At 44.6% G+C, this 19,079-nt stretch overlaps 1 protein-coding gene and 1 long non-coding RNA gene across 2 annotated transcripts; both read right to left on the bottom strand.

Annotated features, from left to right (window-relative positions):
* Positions 1 to 284: 284 nt before the first annotated feature.
* Positions 285 to 15,540, bottom strand: LOC144249892 (ral guanine nucleotide dissociation stimulator-like). The gene is made up of 7 exons (XM_077792142.1): positions 15,486 to 15,540; positions 7,940 to 8,148; positions 7,498 to 7,703; positions 6,279 to 6,393; positions 2,937 to 3,051; positions 537 to 637; positions 285 to 370 (listed from the first exon to the last, which is right to left on the bottom strand). The coding sequence occupies exons 3-5, from the start codon at positions 7,681 to 7,683 to the stop codon at positions 2,984 to 2,986; spliced, it is 369 nt and encodes a 122-aa protein (XP_077648268.1). The 5' UTR covers positions 7,684 to 7,703; positions 7,940 to 8,148; positions 15,486 to 15,540; the 3' UTR covers positions 285 to 370; positions 537 to 637; positions 2,937 to 2,983.
* A 92-nt stretch (positions 15,541 to 15,632) lies between these two features.
* LOC144249717 (uncharacterized) lies at positions 15,633 to 18,360 on the bottom strand. The gene is made up of 3 exons (XR_013342272.1): positions 18,229 to 18,360; positions 15,982 to 16,066; positions 15,633 to 15,699 (listed from the first exon to the last, which is right to left on the bottom strand). It is a non-coding gene; the product is annotated as an uncharacterized LOC144249717 (long non-coding RNA).
* Between the last annotated feature and the right edge of the window lie 719 nt (positions 18,361 to 19,079).

The raw sequence follows: 19,079 nt of genomic DNA on the forward strand, positions 1-19,079 counted from the left end.
CCCCTTCCCTTCTGGACTGCAGGCTGCCCCCTGACAGACAGACTCCCTCAGACATGGCGGTGGACTTGCTGCTGCTCTCCCTCATCTCAGCTCCAGCCCTTCACACTGACCTCTTCCTTCTTAATTCCCATCTATCCACCTGATCATCCAGAAGCTCCAATGCAAGAGGGCATGAGTAGTCCATGGTATTGGACCAGTGTCTGCTCCCCACCCAGGTGTAAGCACCAGGGGACACCCCTGCTCCCAGGCTTACCAGGACAGTCTTGGCCATCTTTGGACTTTGTGTTGCTAAGTGGACATGAATTAAGCAGGTGTCTCCCACCGGCTTGTGGGAAAGCGGCCTGGAGGACTTGCAGGTTGATTCTGAGAACTGTGGGAGATGGAACATCAGCAAACCCAGAAACAGAAAGCCACCCCAGCCTGTCAGTTGGCTCTACGGGCTTCTAGCACATATGTCCAGGTGATGAGGCCTCTTATTTCCCCAGGTGGAAGTGGAATCACAGCACAAGTACAGCTTGAATAAGGTAGGTGTTTACCTCCTTTCCCTTGACCTGGGGGTGTTTCCTCATGATGAAATGATATTTTATTTGCGGATTCATGGACAGATACATGAGTGAGTGGTCAGGGACCTTGATTTCTGCAGAGAAATGGAGAGAATTGTTAGGGGGCACTCAAGGATTATACCACAAAACATCATCAACCCCTGAGAGTCTCCGCCAGGGCAGGCCAGCAGCAGACTTGAGAGCCCTCCAATCTAGCTACAGTGCCACCAAAGACTCCCTCAATGATTTTTCCCTGGAAAAGATGATGTACAGATTCTAAACCAAAAGAGCATCTGACAATGGAAACAGCACCCTGGGCCCCAGAACTTCTAAGTGCAGGTTGGATCTGCCAAAGGGACACTGCCAGATTTTGCATCAGTATTGGCACCCCAAAGGCTCCTGTGCTTATGTATTTCTCCTCAGTGCAGCCATGCTCAGACATTGACATTCAGGGAAGCGTTAGATGGTGGGTGAATTCATCCACTGGCCCTGGATGAATCCACTCATGGATGAATACGTGGAGGGGAGGTGGTATCCATCAGAGGCATATTGGGCATGGACATGGGAGGACTTCAGCAAGGTGGTGCCCTGGAGAACTCTATTGTTTTCTAGGTTCGCTCTCCTTCCCCTTGTTTCTCATCATGAGCTGTCTGCTTGGTACTTGTATTCTCGTTCTTGTTCTATTTCTGTTTCTTCTTTTTGTCCAGCATCTTCTTGTAGTTCTTTTTGGGTCTTTTTTTGTTCTTCTTGTTTTTCTTCTTGTGTATCTCCCCCCACCATTCCTTCTGTTTCACCTCCTGCTTTTTCGTCTTCTTCCTCCTGATCTTCATCGTGTGATCCTCTCCCCACTCAGGAGTGTCCTCTTTCTCCTCCTCCTCCTTCTCCTTCTTTCTCTGGCAATGGTAGGGCGTCCTGAGGAGTTCAAATCTATCACACTCTTCTGTCCAGATGCAGCCTCTGTTCAGTACTCCAAGATGAAATCTGTTCTCAATCAATGGCCGGGAGTGAAACCAAGACTAAAGACAAGTGACTTCCTTTTTTTGTCATTGTCACAGTCAGGAAAGACTGAATAACAGACACTGCATTCTGGATAGGCTTCTACCTATGGTAGTCAACACCTCATCTGGACCAGGATTACTAAAATAGATTCCACTTCCAAAAAGCTTCCCCAATGAAAACAAGTTATTCAAAATCTAGGAGAGGGCCAGCATCACTGCCACCCTCCTGCAATAAGGCATAGATGCCATCACACCTAGTTGTTTCCAGGCCCCCGCTAGACCTCCCTTTTGATGTCTGTTAAACACAAAATTCCCTGGTCTGGAGCCTGCTCTCAACTGATGCTTGGGTTGAAAGTGTCTGTTTCTGAAATCACCTTTGTAGATTCTCAGTTTGGTAATTCCTTATTGACTGGCTTATTTTTGTATCAGGGATAAAACCAGAGGCACTTAAGCACTGATACCATTCTCAGGCCTTTTTACTTGGGTACAGGGTCTCCCTAAGTTTCTGAGGCTGTTGGGAATTCCCTATCCTCCTGCGCAGCCTTCCAAGTACCTGAGATTCACAGACACTGCCCCTTGCCCAGCTCCTTGCACCTCAGTCTTCCTCATGTGTAAGACAGAGCCAACCCAAATGAGGTGGTGTGGGAAAATTGGAAAACTCACTTACATGCCCAACAGATGGTGGGTTCTATTGTGGACAGGCTGGGATGGTGGAGGCTAGGAGTGTCTTGCTCACAAGAAAGGAAAGAGCACTGGCATTGTGGACAGCTCAGCATTGTGGCCTCTGTTCTTCAGATGCCCTTCTTTGTTGCTGGAAGCAATAATAACCTGGCCATTCTGATATCTTCAGGAGATGGGCACCCAGGCACAGAGGACTTGGAATTGTTCCCAAAAGAACCCAAACAGGCTGACCCCTGGCATTGACTTCCTCTTCACTGAGTCCTGTTCCCAGTTCCTGCAATCCTGACATTCTGGTGACTAGGCAGGACTTCTCATATCCTGGCCATGGATTGGGACCTGTGCTGCTTCTGTCCATAGCAATGCTGATCCAATCAGGACCCATGTTCTCCTCCTCTTCATTTGAAGGCATCCTTATCAGTGAGCCATAAACCAAACTGATGATGGATTGAGCCTCTCTCTGCCTTGCTCCTCATCGATATTAGCTTTGCATTGCCAGACCAGGTCCAGGTGGAAACACATTTAGGGAGGTCCAGCAGCCCTCTGGGGCCTCATTGAACACCTCGACATTGGACACGCCCATCACTGCACTTGGTTTCCTGCACCAGGCCCACCACACTCTGGCTATTTTAGGGCCAAGGCCCACTTTCTCTTGGCTGTGAGTTATCCTGAACCCACTGTGGATCATGTCTCCCCACTGTCTGATTGTCCTACTTACTCTCAGTCTCAGACATCATCCTCAGTAGCTCAAAGTTGTCCACATCCTCATGCTGCAACAAATTTTGGTCCAAGGCCCTGCGGATGAGGCTCGTCACCCTCTCCTGACACGTCACCTGGATCAGGGTGGAACAAATGTCATCAGAGAATGGCTTTTAGAGGAGCTACCCAGAACACTGTGGTCAAACATTCAGGAGAAACCTCAGCTACATATACAAGGGCACAATCTTGTTATCCTGCTACCTGAGTGTGTCCTCCATATACCCCCTGGGTTCTTGCAATGTGCTACTAGAACAATCCTGGTACAAATGTTTGCCTGTACCTGCCATCTCCCCTCCCCCTGGGGAGCCACATTCCACTCAGGTCAAAGGACCAAACTGCCTATGCACAGACACTCATCTCACTGAGATGAGAGCAATGGGCCAGGGACCTGCGCACCTGCTCTGGGATGCAGGCTGCCTTTGTGGGTGGAAGAGGCAGATAAACTAAAAACTTTGGTCCTGACTGCCACTACACAAAACAGACTCAGATACAAGAGTGTGCACTTGAGTGCTTCATGACAGCCTTGAGAGGCCCTGACCTCTGGAAGCTCGGTGCGGGTCTGGTTGTAATGATGTACTTGACTCAGCACTGGCAGTCACTGAACATGTCTCCTCTGCAGCTGGACACCTGCAGCATTAGTGTGTCTACAGCACATCCATAGAAATTCTGCCAAGAACCCCTTTAGCTCCCTATTTACATACATGCAAAGGCTGACATTCCGAAGCTTTGGCATGACCCCCCAGGTGATCCCGACCCCAATTTCCCACACCTAGTCATGCTAAGGAGGTTCCCTTCCCTGCCACCAGGAACACATCCCCTCCTACACATGTGACAAGTCACTGCCACCTCCTCTGCTCCAACCTCACTCATTGAGAATACCAAGTTCTAGGCACTGCAGCCTGCACCCTGGACATATCTCTGCCTTCATCTGTCCACAGCACTTCCGTGTGCACTTCTGGCCTGCAAAACCCACAATACACAGGCCGGGGTCCTGCCCTAGCAGGGTCCAGGGAGTCCTGAAGGATGAGTGGCGTTGGCGAAAAGATGAGACAGGAGTCATTCCGTTCGAGCAATCTCCAGAGAGAGAGCTAAAGCAGCTTTCTCTGGGTCCCCTTTTATTACAATTTTTCTCATCATTATAGATTCACAATACATCATTAATTATATGATTTAAAACTTTGCCAAGACATGACATTTCCTTAACCATGATTGAGAGCACACCAATCTACATCCTTCCAGGATATGACCCCCAGCCATACAATCATCAAAAGTACAGAATCATCAATAAAACATGTCATCAATTTACACCCTTCAGATTTTCCCAAGATTTACTATTTTTCCAAGATATGTTATTTTCTTATTAACTAATGCCAAATTACGTAACCAGACTCTGAGTTTCCTAACCAATCATTAACTTAAAGTACACTTGTACTTTATTTTTAATCTAAAATTCCCATCTAAAAAAGTCCCTTTAAATCTTATATTTAAAATATCCTAAAGTTTATGAATCATCCTTAAAACATATCAGAAATCTATACAACTTAAGAATCTAAATAAAATAATATTTCTAACATTATTCTAAAACTGTGTCTTATAAAGCTATTTTAATTAATTCCTAAATTTATTCTCATAAAACTGGTTGAGCTGCTTTCTCAAAGAGTTTCTTTGTTTCTCAGTCAAGGTACACTAGTTCTCAAAGAGTTTCTTTGTTTCTCAGTCAAGGTGCACTCGTTCTCATGACCTTTCAGAGGATGATTGTTGTTCGTTATTAAGTTTGTCCACAATGTACTAAGATAGAAGAATAGCCTTCTACTTTGTCCTTGATATGCTGAGGGGTAGTAGAATAGCCTCCAAGGCATGAACTACCTGTTATGTTCTAGCCATCTGAAATTTAATTTGTTTGGCATTTAACATACTCATGCCTCCTGTGAGAAACATAAGCATGAAAATGCAAAGTCCCAATTACATAAAAAAGGGTCTCATGGTTTCAGTTACCCACCAACCAGAGTGGCTTTGCCAGCATTCATCCTCATTGTGACCCTGTCAAGACAGTGGGAGAGCGGCCTTGCCAACACTTTTTCTCACTGTGACCGGGTCAAGACAGTGAGTGGGGTATCGCGTTCACCACACTCACCGCTGGAGCTGGGCATGCTGAAGCTCTCCCTCCTCAGTTCAAGCCTGTAAGACGGACCTCTCTCTTCTTTATTTCCCACCACAGCCCCAGGGTTGGCTGTGTCTCCTGCCTTCCACTGTGTGGACACCCAGGAGGCAGCTTTGCTGTCGGGCTTACCAGGATGCGCTTTGTCTCCCTCAGGCTCTGTCAATGTAGGAGGACATCAACAAAGTGGCTGTCTTCCACCTGCTCCCTGGAGTGAAGCAGTGAGGAGCTCCTCCTCCTCCTCCTCCTCCTCCTCCTCCTCCTCCTCCTCCTCCTCCTCCTCCTCCTCCTCCTCCTCCTCCTCCAAGCAGTGAGGAGCTCCTCCTCCTCCTCCTCCTCCTCCTCCTCCTCCTCCTCCTCCTCCTCCTCCTCCTCCAAGCAGTGAGGAGCTCCTCCTCCTCCTCCTCCTCCTCCTCCTCCTCCTCCTCCTCCTCCTCCTCCTCCGTTTCTTCTTCTGCTTCTTTTTCCTTCTTCTTCTGCTTCTTTTTCCTTCTTCTTCCTCCTTCTCCTCCTCCTCCTCCTCCTCCTTCTTCTTCTTCTTCTCCTTCTCCTCCTCCTCCTCCTCCTCCTCCTCCTCCTCCTTCTTCTTCTTCTTCTTCTCTCTCTCTCTCTCTCTCTCTCTCTCTCTCTCTCTCTCTCTCTCTCTCTCTCCCTCAAGAGTTAGAAGAGTTTATGAGCTGTGGAGGGTTCTATTCTACCACACACTTCTCTCTAGAAATGGCCTCTGGTCCTAAGTGGACTCAGTTTGCAATGAATAGAAAGATTGGAAGCCAGAAATGATTCTTCATTGAACTGCTTTTCTCATGTACTCGTCTAGGTCAGGAAAGGCTGCCAAAGTAGGCACCCTGTGGTTGTCTGTCTTCTTTGACACAAGACAAAGAAGCCTCTCTTCTTGGCCCCTCATGGAAAATAGCTTTGCAATGCCTCCTCAGGCCAAGGAAAGAACACATGATAGGCAGGTCCACAGCCCCTGGGGAACATGAAGAACCTGCAGATTTATGCCCCATCATTACACTTTGTTTTATGCACAAGTCCTACCATACTCTTCCTGGGCATTGGGTCAACGCACACTGTGTTTTGGCTCCCAGTTATCCTGAGCCCACTGTGACTCACTGCTCCCTACCCTCTGATGGTTCCACTTACTCTGATGGTTCCAGACAATATGCAGAAGCTCATAGTTTTTTGGATCCTCCTGCTGGAGCAAGTGTACATCTAAGGCCTTGCGGATGACGGCTGGAGTCCTGTCCTGGCAGTTCACCTGAGCAGGGTTGGAGAAAGCTCATCAGAGAGGGAATTTGGAAGTAGCTACCCAGAGGAAAGTGCCCAAGGACAATCAGAGACATCTGAGCTCTCAACATAAGGGCACCATCTTGTTACCCTGCTACCTGAGGCCTTCATGTGATCATGTGGGGTCTTCCTATGTGCTTCTAGCCCAATCTTGGTACAAGAGTTTGCTTCAACCTGCTATGCCCTACAGGGAGAAGGGAACAAGGACCAAACAGGCTTTGCACAGACACAGTATAATCTCATCAAGATGGGAGGGATAGTCCAGTGGGCTTCCATGTCCCTGCTCTGGTCTGGGATGTAGCTGCATTTTTGTGTGGACCAGGCACAAACCCTAGGTGCTTTGGTCCTGACAGCCAGGGCACCACACATACACTCAGGACTCTTTAATGATAGGCATGGAAGTTGCTGGGCTCGAGAGTGTCAGTGCTTGCTGGGGTGTCAGGAGGTTCGGACCCAGCAGGTGCAGTGGTTCAACATGGCTCCCCTGCAGCTGGACACCAGAGTCTCATGATGGATACTCCACACCCAGGAAGGTCCTGCAGAGAGACCTGCTAAATCTCTATTCACATACATGCAAACTAGGACACTAATGGGCCCCTCCAAGGCCCCCAGTTGTCTGTCTGTGACCCACACTTACCCACCCTAATCATTCTACAATGGCTCCCTTCCCTTCAACCAGCAACATATCCCCTCCCACACACAAGAAAATGACTGCCAACTCCCCTTCAACCTCCATGGTTCAATATACTCCTCCTCAATACCAAGGTCCATAGAGGATCGCCTGTACCCTCGATATTTCTCTGACCTTCTTTGAACCCAGCACTTGCTCCTGCACTTCTGGCCTGCACACCCCAAAACACGCAGGCCCACTCTCACCCAGACCTGGCATGCTTTTGCTCTCCTGCCTCTCAAGTCAAGCTCTTAACACAGAACTCTCTCTTCCTCATTTTCTGCTCTCCTTCCTGACATTCCAGAAGCTCCAATTCAAGAACACAGGCCTAGTCCAAGGTGTTTGCTGTGGACTCGGTCTTCCCCAGTGTGGGCTCCCAGGAGACTCCCCTGCTCGAAGACTCACCAGGATGCTCTTATACTGTGTTGTCCTTTCGTTTTCCAGGTAGACGTGAATGAGGCAGCTGCCTCCCACCCGCTTGTTGTACTGGAGACATGGGGAGTACCGAGTAGAGACCCCTGATGTCCTGGACTCCAGCTCTGCCCCTTCCCTGGGAGAAGGCTCTGGCTCTGGGGTTGGCTTAGGAGCCATGACAGAAACTGAGCTTGTAGCTAGAGGAGAAAAGATGCCAACATGACTGCCTTGCCCTGACCTTTGCACAGACAGACAATACCCCTGCTGCCAGGAAGAACTCGGGCCCTTAGCCCACACGGGACCTCTTTGCAGACTGGGGTCACTTCCTGAATGGACAAAGGCTTATCCTAATTTCCAGCCCAACACCAGGCATACACACTCCCTGCAGTGGGACAACAGTCGGACCTTTCCTCTTATACCCTTAGGTACTCACCCCGGTCCGCCTGGCTCTCAGGCTCTGCCTGGCTTGATTTGCCATCTTCAACCTGGGCCAGCAGGTGGTGTGCTTGGTGCTCCAGGTTAAAGCCACTCAGGAGGAGCCATATGTATGGCAGCAGCAGCTGCAGACTCAGAGAGCCTGGAGGCTGATGGGAAGCCTCGGTGTAGAAGTTCACCCAGGTCCCCAGGAAGGAAGGTGAGGCACTGTGGGGAGGCAGGTGTGGAGTCAGCAAAACCCTGGCCTTGCCTTCGCCACGGCCTCCAGAGCAAACCTCTGACCCTACCCTCCTGAACCGTCCCTGGTTCTGAACACACAAGTCCATCTCAGGCAAGACACAGTGGCTGTACAGGCAGGGACAGGACAGGTCGCTAGGCAAAGAACCTTCAACGAAGGAGCATTAGATTCATGGTATGACCAGCTCTCCCCTCCTCTGGGCAGGCCTGACACTCTTCTTCCCCTTGGCTACGTGCTCTCCAACCTGGAATGCACCTTCCAGGAGTGTCTATCCTCCTGCCCACTCTTCTCAGGGCTCAAGAGACACCTCCTCCCTGGCGTGGGCTGCAATGCTACCTCATTCTCTGTGAGCTCTCACTGAGTCCCCCTCAGTAGCAATGGACCTCTCTTTTCCCATGAGTGAAGACCACATCTCTGTGGCCCTGGGGGAGGACAGAAAGGTGTAGTGTGGTGGGATACATCGTCCCAGGGGCTTCCCCAGAGCACTATGACTCTACCTAAACTCCCTGTCTTACCCATTCTACTGTTGAAGCCCCGGACCTTACACTGCACGCAGGAGACAGAATCGAGGAGAATAGTCTTTTCTCAGCCTTCCTAAGTCAAATCACCTTGCAGGTCCCTATTCTGGAGACAGGAGTGCACCCTCTTGACCCCAAGCCCATTCCATTCTGATGTTGGTCCAGGGGTCCACCAGGTTCACTGAAGAGGACAACGTGCAGTTATGCCTCATGGAGTCAGGCATGCTGTCACATGTAGGATATGTACTCATGGCACCTGCGCTTTCAGGCTGACCCCCATGAAAAGATTTCAAAACAGTGAAGCAATTAAAGGAGGCTGTAACTACCTGTGGCCCGCAAGCACCCTTCACTCTGAGCATGGTTTAATCCATTACCAACTTGGACATGACGCAAGCAGATTGGGCTAAATGTGTCAATCTGTCCTAAATGGAGGACAATATTTGTTATGGAAGGTTGCCAATGAGGAATTTTGCATGGAGACAGCTAGGTGAAATGCAGCAGCCGGTTACCCTCAAAGAAATCTAGATATGTTGTTAGGAAAAGGACCTTATGAGGGTCAATGGCAACAAGTTGAATATGATCCTGGCTTATATGCACAAATTGCTATAGATGCGGTTAGGGCATGGAAAACTTTACAGGGACATGAAGATTTACAAGGACAATTATCTAAGGTAATACAAGGAACTAATGAACCTTACGCTGAATTTGTAGACAGGCTTATTCAAACGGCTTCAAGAATTTTTGGGGATACAGAACAAGCAATGCCATTTATAAAGCAACTGGCTTATGACCAAGCAAATCCTTGCTGCAGAGAGGTCATTAGACCATGGAGACATGAAGATTTAAACACATATATTAAATTATGCAGAGACATTAACGAACAAGGGCAAGTCTTGGCAGCAGTACAACAGGCTTTAGATGCCAGGCCAAAAACATGCTACAATTGTGAACAAACAGGACATTTTTTAAAAAGTTGCCCCATAGGAGGAGGGTTTAACAAAGCTAGGTATCAAAGGAATAGAATACCAGGTATTTGCCCACGATGCCATAGAGGGAGACATTGGGCTAATGAATGCCGTTCTCAAACCACCATAGAGGGTACTCTGTTATCAAAAAACGGACTAGGACCAAGTGTTTACCCACGATATCGTGGAGAAAGGCATCAGGCTCCACTGCCAAAAAATGGACTGGGGGGCCCAATGCTCCAGGGCCCACAACCACAAATATACGGGGCAATCGAGGAACCCAGCCACACCATCAGGGTAGTGCCCAAGACACATTATCCATTAAATCCCTCATCAGACAAACTAGAGGGAACGCAGAGCTGGACATCTGCGCCTCCGCCAGAGCAGTACTAACTCCAGAGATGGGAGTTCAAATCATTCCCACAGGAGTAAAAGGACCTCTTCCCCAAGGAACAGTAGGCTTATTATTGGGACGCAGTTCTTCTACACTAAACGGACTTATGATAAGTCCTGGGGTAATTGATCCCAATTATGAAGGTGAAATAAAAATTATAGCTAGTTCTCCAAGAGGTATATCAGTAATTTCACCAGGAGATAGAATAGCACAGTATTAATAATACCCAGCCTGCATGATAAATTTTCCAGTTGTTCTGTAGAAAGAGGTTCCAGGGGATTACGCTCCACAGGTGTGGATTGGGCTATGCTGTCTTTAAATTTACATTCTCACCCAATGCTAAAACTAAATATTCAAGGACATGAATTTAATGGGCTACTGGACACAGGTGCTGACCTTAGCATCATATCTCGTCAAGAATGGCCAAAACATTGGCCATTACAACAAACCACTCAAACGCTTCAGGGCCTAGGAGTGGCAACTAATCCCCATAGAAGTGCAATGGTATTAGATTGGAAGGATCCTGAAGGATGTGAAGGAACTATACAGCCCTATGTATTGGATCATCTTCCTAAAATTTATGGGGACGAGATGTCCTAGATCAATTAGGTTTGACATTAACGAATAACATCAATCCTAACGCGCCCACTACTAGGGCTAGACAAGGCTTCAGGAAACAAAAAAGATTAAGAGAACAAGAACAAGGTATGACAGCACCAATTCAAATAGATCAAGGAATAAATAGACATGGATTGGGTTTTCAGAAAGGGCCACTGAGACAATCAAAATTACTTGGAAATCAGAAAGACCAGTACGGGTTCCTCAGTCGCCCCTGACTAAAGAAAAGATACAAGCAGCCCATGATCTGGTCAAAAAACAATTAGCAAAGGGACATATACAACCTTCTGTATCTCCCCATAATACTCCCATTTTTTGTCATTAAAAAGAAATCTGGTAAATGGAGATTATTGCAAGACTTAAGAGCCATTAATAATGAGATGGTTATTATGGGACCTGCTCAATCAGGGAATCCCCAATTGTCTGCTTTACCAAAAACCTGGTATGTTTTAGTTATAGATATTAAAGATTTTTTTTTTCAATTCCAATTCATCCTGAGGATAGTCCATGTTTTGCATTTACTATCCCTGCACTGAATCATGAAGGTCCTGATAAGAGATATGAATGGAAAGTACTCCCTCAAGGGATGGCTAATAGTCCAACTATTAACAAAGCAATCCAGCCACTTAGAAATCAAAATCCTGAACTACAAATATTTCACTATATGGATGATGTATTATTAGCACACAAAGATAAAAACACTTTGCTAGAATGTTATGCCACACTTACAAACTTATTAAAAATTATAATCTAGAGATAGCAATAGATAAAGTACAATTAAATTTTCCAATTAATTATTTAGGAGTTCTATTATCCTCAACCATGGTCCGTCCACCAAAAATTCAAATACGAGTAGATCAACTCGAATCACTTAACGACTTTCAAAAGTTATTGGGAGACATAAATTGGATAAGGCCTTATCTAGGCATACAAACAGGAGAGTTAGGACCTTTATTTGATATCCTAAAAGGTCCATCAGATCCAAATTCACCCCACATGTTAACGCCTGAAGCAAAAAAGGCATTAAAAATCATTGAAACATATATGGAAAATATGCATTTGGATAGAATTGATATAAGTTTGCCTTTATTATTTATTGTACTACCAAAAAAATATTCCTACAGGAGTATTTTGGCAAGAAGGTCCATTATTGTGGATACATTTATCATATTCTCCTAACACTATTCTTACTAGGTATCCTGAGGCTGTAGGACAATTAATACTCAAAGGAATAAAAGCAGCAAAGGGAGTGTTTGGGATTTCTCCCAATAAAATTATTACTCCATATACTATGAATCAAATTGATGACTTAGCTAATGAGTGAAATACTTGGGCAATAATCATGTGCAAATCTAATGTTTCATTTGATAACCACTTACCATCTAATCCTTTATTGTCTTTTTGGTCATCGCATCCTGTAATTTTTCCAAAAACACCTATCATGAATGCTCCAAATATATTCACTGATGGGTCAAATAATGGTACAGCAGCAATAGTTACACCTGATCAAACTTTTACATTTTTAGTACCCAAACAATCAGCTCAAAAGGTAGAGCTTAATACAGTATTACAAGCTTTTGTGATGTTTAAAGATTCTGTATTTAATTTATTTTCCGATAGTCAGTATATAGTTAATGCTATAGTATCCCTTGAAGATACTGGTAGGATTTCCCCTTCCTCTACTGTTTTCTCTTTGCTTTCCACTATACAAAGTCTAATCTGGGACAGAAAAGATCCATTCTTTATAGGACATATCAGGGCCCATACAGGATTGCCAGGAGCCCTTAGTTTGGGCAATGATTTAGCAGATAAAACTACACATGACATACATATTTTCTCTACATTAGAAGAAGCTATAAATTTTCAATGCTAATACTTTACAAAAGCATTTTAAAATAACTACAGAACAAGCTAGACAAATAATAAAACAATGTCAAAATTGTGTGACCTTTTTACCACAAGTTAATCTTGGAGTCAATCCTAGAGGATTGATACCTAACCATATTTGGCAGATGGACGTCACACACTTGCCAGAATTTCGAAAATTAAAATATTTGCATGTTACAGTTGATACTTCTTCTGGATTTTTGATGGGCTCCCTTCATGCCGGAGAAAAAACTAAAGATGTTATAGCTCATTACTTACAAAATATTGCCAAAACAGTTAAAAACAGATAATGCCCCTGGTTATACTTCTACCTCTTTTAAACAATTTTGCTCATCATTTGGCATAACTCATATAACAGGAATCCCATACAATCCACAGGGACAAGGCATAGTTGAAAGAGCTCATCAAACTATTAAAATGTACTTATTAAAGCAAAAAGATGGAATTGGGAAGGGGTATATATTCCCCAAAGATAAACTTAAAATAACCCTTTTTACTCTAAACTTTTTAAATTTGGATTCATCAGGACTTAGTGCTGCGGAAAGGTATATGTGTCCAAAAAATGTACATAAGCCCAAGGTACTTTGGAAAGATATTCTAACAGGACAATGGAAAGGTCCTGACCCAGTAATTGTCTGGAGTCAGAGGTCTGTTTGTGTGTTTCCACAGGAACAACAGCAGGGAATTTGGATTCCAGAGAGATTAACTAAAGCGATTTCTAGAGACCAAAAAGAAGATGATTTGGCTCAAATCCATAACAGCTGATATCCAAAACTCCAATTTGGCTATTCTTACATCTGCAACAGAACCAGGATGCTTTTTTCAATATCTATTTTATTATTGCCCTTTCCCATATCATGAAGTTCTATTTTGTTTTTTGAGCTCATACAGACCTAGGTTAATGTTTTGCTGATCAGTTCTATTTTTCGACTATAGAGTTTTTAAACATTGCAATGGAGATTTCACCTGTAAAAAGTTATAAGGCCTTTACTATTATGTTATGTGTTGTATGTATTATATTATGTGTGCACACTTGTGTTTTGTGTTATATGTTTGAATGTATGTATGTCCATATATCATATATGATGAGCGCTCATGAAAAAATGGATCCAAATATATATTTTTTATTCACGTGATTTAAATGGTTTAATTTAAATTGGGTAAACAACTGTTGAGGATTGTTTTAATATGTGAACAAAAAAGGAGGTTAACAGATCTGTTTGCTTACTTTCACCTTTCCTTTTCATTAAATTTAATAATTCTCTTCAAGATAATATAAATTGTTAAGAAAATTGTTTTCTTTTAGTGCCTTCTGGAATGTTACATAATTTTTTCTTTAGCCATTATTGCCAGAATTCCTATCTTCATCCCAGTGCTGGTGAAGACAAAGATAAAACCAATCTACAGCTTCTGCAATAGCCATCACTGAACTGCTTGCAGAACTTTCCTAGACTATGTGTCACTTGTATGCATTGTGAACTCACTTGTATGCATTGTGAACTATCTGTTGGTGCAGCGACTTGTGATAGTGTTGTGGTATTTTTGCTGATGATGTCATCGGTGGTACAATTTTTCCAAAAGGAACCGTCAATTGGTTTGGTGTATCTTTGTCCCTTCTGCTTGTCATGATTGTTAAGCTAAAATTTGGTGGCCAACAGAGGTGAGGCAAAGAACCTCACCCCCTGCTGGTACAAAGATCTCTCCACAGGTGTGGCTGTATACTGGACCGGTAGTCAGTGACGGGTATGATCCAATTGCAGTGGTATCAACCTAAGACAGGAGGCTGACACCTTAAGGTCAGCTCATCCGATAACGGGTAAGGACCATATGTACTATTGGACAACCTAAGGCAGGCACGGTCCCTAAGCCACATGCTTGTTGTTTAAACAGAAAGGGGGAGATGTTGAGAGCCACAGCCGAAGGGGCCCCAGCAAACTTCCAGCTGCCAGCAAACGTTCAGACTGCCAGCTGATGATTGTCTCACAGCGGCCCCAGCAACGACTAGCTGAATGGCTCCTCTGCGGTGATGCTCATTGGGCTGTTTCCCTCCCTTTCAGACCACGGAGCTGCTCATTGGGGGACTTTTTTGGCTCCGCCCACGCGACCCAGCCAATTGGCCTCAAGAGCAGGAGGATTTTGGGAGGTGGAGAGGCGTGTGTTGGTGAGAGAGGCTAGTGGGAAGCCGGTGGTGGCATTTGGGCTCTGAGGGTTTTTCCTGAGGAGCTGTTTTGTTTGGCGTGTGTGGTTCTAAAAATAAAGTTCATTTCTTTTGACAAGTGGCTCCTGAATTGTGCCCAGCCAGACTGCGGCAGCAACCATCATCACTAACCACTAAGTCAATGAATAAAGGTCTTCAGGTATCAAGCTACAAAATGCGGGATGAGCATGGATGAGGATGGGTGGGAGAATTCTCCCCCTCTAACACAATTGGGGAAGGCTTGTGCCTGCCCTCAAGTGGTGGGGGGCCTGGGATCCTGCCACAGAGGGGGATTCCAAACCTCACATCCCCTGACCCAGGCCAGAAGACCAGGTAGAGTCCAAGGACACTGGGGTGGCCCAATGGCAATAAAAGTCAAAAGGAACTAGGGATCTGCCTGGACCCTCAATCCCCTACTCTGAGCAGGGCTGCATGACGAGGTTAGAGGCCATCCACAGCAATCTGCCTTTACAGGAAAACAGGGACTGCAGGCTGCCTCTGGCTCACTGAATCAGGGTGGTGTTTTCATAAAGCAAGACCACTTCCTCACATTTGACCAGCAGCTCATGCGCTGACAGCACAATGGCTGGCTTGACTCAGACCCTGAGAAATGAAATAGAAAATTCATAGCAAACCCATCTTTAGCTCTTCCACATCATCAGGGGCTCTGATTCAATTCTGTCCAGAAAGGTGTCTGAAATGGTGTGTAAACATGCTGGGGACTCACCCATGTGTGGAACTTTTCAGGTAAAAGGGGATCAAATCTCATGAAGCAACTCTTCTCTCTTCTAACCCATGGGCAATGCAAGGAACCTGCATGATACTAGAGGCTCACTTCTCTCTTCTCGTATCTTCTGGAAATAAATCATTAATGCGTCCTTCAAGGTGAAGCAGAAGCCTGCATTCCCAGCTGCACAGAAGTGTTTGAGGGCACTGTCTCCCTTAAAACCCAAGAAGAAAAAACAGGTCATTAAACAGGCACATGGATTAGGGTACATGATCAATGATCCCTCCTCCCTGGAGCCTTCCACATGCCCATCTTCCCCATTCACAGTACAATGTTTGGCCATTCTAAAGACCAGGAGACCATGATGCTCATCACCAGGAAGTCAGTAAGGAACATGAAGAGCAGCATGGATTGCAGAAGGTGGCACACCAAGGATCTTCAGCACAGCTACTAGAACACAAGAGCTTAACTTCAGTATCGACTTTCTGACACCTACCAAGTAAGATGTTAGTGTCAAGCACAACATCCAGCATCCAAGTAGCAGGTGACTCTCCGCATACATTCACAGAAGTGGGCATCATCTGCATTAGAACAAGGAAGTATCTTATCCTTACTCATAAAAATCGTCATACACAAAGAATAAAATGGATGCAAGACTTCTCATTTCACTATTACATAGCTGTTGAAATTCCCTATTAAATAATACCTCCTCCAAAATAAAAAGTATCTCAGACATGTGTCAACTGCACAATGGATGACATTTTAAAAATTACAGCCTTTACTTAATAATTATGTATGCGATATGCCTAGTAAGCCTCTTTGGGAGAGGAGCACATAGAATTGCATCTTGGAAAAGCTAACATTTGCTGATAAATGTTACTGCTGATGTCAGGCATGGTGAAGTGAAAATTGGATTACTTTAAATACTCAAAGAATGCAATGTTGTAGGACTGGAATCCCTGATTTATAGACAGCATGTGGTTTCTATGAAAGCCAGTGATGGAGCAGGAGGAATGAAGCTGATTGAAGAGATGACATCGGGGGATACTGAGGGATAGGCCAAACTGAAGAACATGTTCCAGCTAACTACTGATATATGGGCTCGTGAGCCCAAACCTGTGTTTGATAAAGCACTCATGTAAAAAGGTCTACCATTTAAAAGTGTGTCATTTAAATGGGATCTAGATGCACATCTCATAAAACGGCCTATAAATTGATGAACTTCATGCAAGTGAAAAAAACAGATGATGGTAGATATAAAGATAAATCCTTGTCTTCACCAGGATGCCTAGAAATAGATTTTATTTGGCTAAGATGTAAATATCTTTAAACAGAATTTCTGATTTCTCAATGACTTTATTCAATATTATACCGCACAGATCACAAGGTTTTCTTTACAGAATAGTCTCCTCTTCTTCAAGCCTCACATAGAAAATGTCTCACAGGACATATGAGGGGAATGATCCAAGGGATGAGAAAATGGCTGGAACCATTCTCAAACGTGCACATTGAGCCTGAAGGTTTGGAAATGGGACAGACACATTGCCTCTTCAAGACTGCACTAGGGTTGCAGGTGTACCAACAACTGTCATGGCTCCATGTCACTAACTATGCCTAGCTCTCCTCAGAAACCTGAGGACAGCCAACAACCTCAGTTTGAAGGCACCTAAGGTAACCTAAAAGAATTATCACCCTATTGGATCCATGAATTAATACGTATCACAACTTGACCACTTAAACCAAATCCCAGAAAACTGGAAACAGATGATCATTTCCTCAGACACCCTGACTTCCATTTCATTGCCCAGAGATATTTTGGAAAGAATAAAATAGAATTTCATGCTTTGAATATATCATCCAACACTTTTCTTCCCAAAATGCTAGCACAATTTCTGGGTTCACTTTCTCTTTAGGAATTTTACTAATTGTTTGAAAGTTCTAGAGGGCCTGTGTTGGTCTCATAATGGACAAACAATCCAACATCCCCAGAGAACTTACATGTGCGATAAGAAGAAAACAAGGTCAAGCGGAGGAATGGGCAGGGGGATCCAGAGGAAGCTCATTTTCATGGGAGAGAATCCCCCAATGAAAAGCATCAGAATAGAAACTAAGAAATATACCAACAAAAACAGTGTGCTAGCTACTCAACATGCACAAGTCAGAAACCTAGAGAAGAGAATGCAGGCCATGTGTGGACAGGTTGAGCTCTTCAGAAGAGCCACCTGGCACTGCTTAGTCAAAGACGTAAACATTCTTTTACCCAGAAATTCCACCTGTCGGTACTTTACCTACATATTGCTTAAGCAAGGGGACATGCATAGGGATATTTATCCTCATGTTCCTTATAGACTTGTCTGTGTTGACAGGGAGCTGAGGGCCATCAGGATGCCCACAGCTGGGAAAGTCAAAAGCTAAACTGTGACAGCTGCCAGTCTGGATCTATTCAAAGAAATCAATGAAAAACAACAGATGGACACATGACAGTCAAATCCCTGAATTCAAGTTCTTGCTATCCTACCTACCAACAATCATGCTTGGTCAACACAGTGGCATACCTCAAGGCAAAAAAAAAAAATTTTTTTTTAAAAGAAAATATTATGTCATGATTACTTTTCTTCAATGCAACAAAGGAAATGGCAATATTTCCCCATCTGAGATCTGTTACTCTGTTATGCATACTACATGAGATTATTGTGGACATGCTTACAAATAATTATCTACTCAGATACTTTCTGTGACTCACCAAATGCAAAGATCTAGGAAGAATTAAAGTAAAGTCTCCATACGTGAATTCATCATCAAAAGCCTTGAGTCAACAGGTGCTTCACAAAATGGCTTCTTTGCCAACTTGATGACCTCCTCCTCTGGCAATGTTTCCACCTGAAAGAGGTCACCAACCTGTTATCATTCGCATTTCCACAGTGCCAGTAAAAAGAAACAAAGTCTGATATTCCATTGAATAAATCCTCAAGTGGACTAAACTCCATACTTCCTTCCATATTTTAAAATTAACAAATGCAACTTCAACTCAATAACTTGTATTACGCAAAATGCAACCGTAACCTCTTACACTGTACTCTTTTATAGACTCACATGTCCTAGGTTCTGATTTAACTGTCCATTGAGCAGTCGGAACACGTGCTACTTCACATTCCTTATGGTGTCCAATCCATTCTCTGCCAAGCTGAATACAAACCCCTGGTCACAGGAGAAAGGAAACATATCTCCTCCAACAACATGCATCAGGAAACATTGAGGTTTTCAATAAAACATCCAGCGTCACCCTTTTGAAAATCATTTAACCCCTGCCAGCTCACTTTTCTCATCTCTAAAACAAAAGGTCTAATAGGACTATCCATCTCGTGGTTTCCATGGAGTTTCCTAAAGGAATCAGTGCTTAGGCTAGTGTCTGAAACCAAGCATGCAAACAACACATTTTAGCAATCAACCGCAGTCACTGGGAATCATCCCATGGCACACATTGCAAAAGCTGTCCTCAGGCAACTCTCTCATACACAGTGCAGAAACTGGAGCCCGCAGGACTGACCCCCTTGATTCCTACCCTAAGTCGCTGCTCTTTCCACGGCACTTCCA

Source organism: Urocitellus parryii, chromosome 12 (assembly GCF_045843805.1).
Source record: "Urocitellus parryii isolate mUroPar1 chromosome 12, mUroPar1.hap1, whole genome shotgun sequence".
Taxonomy (NCBI): Eukaryota; Metazoa; Chordata; class Mammalia; order Rodentia; family Sciuridae; genus Urocitellus; species Urocitellus parryii.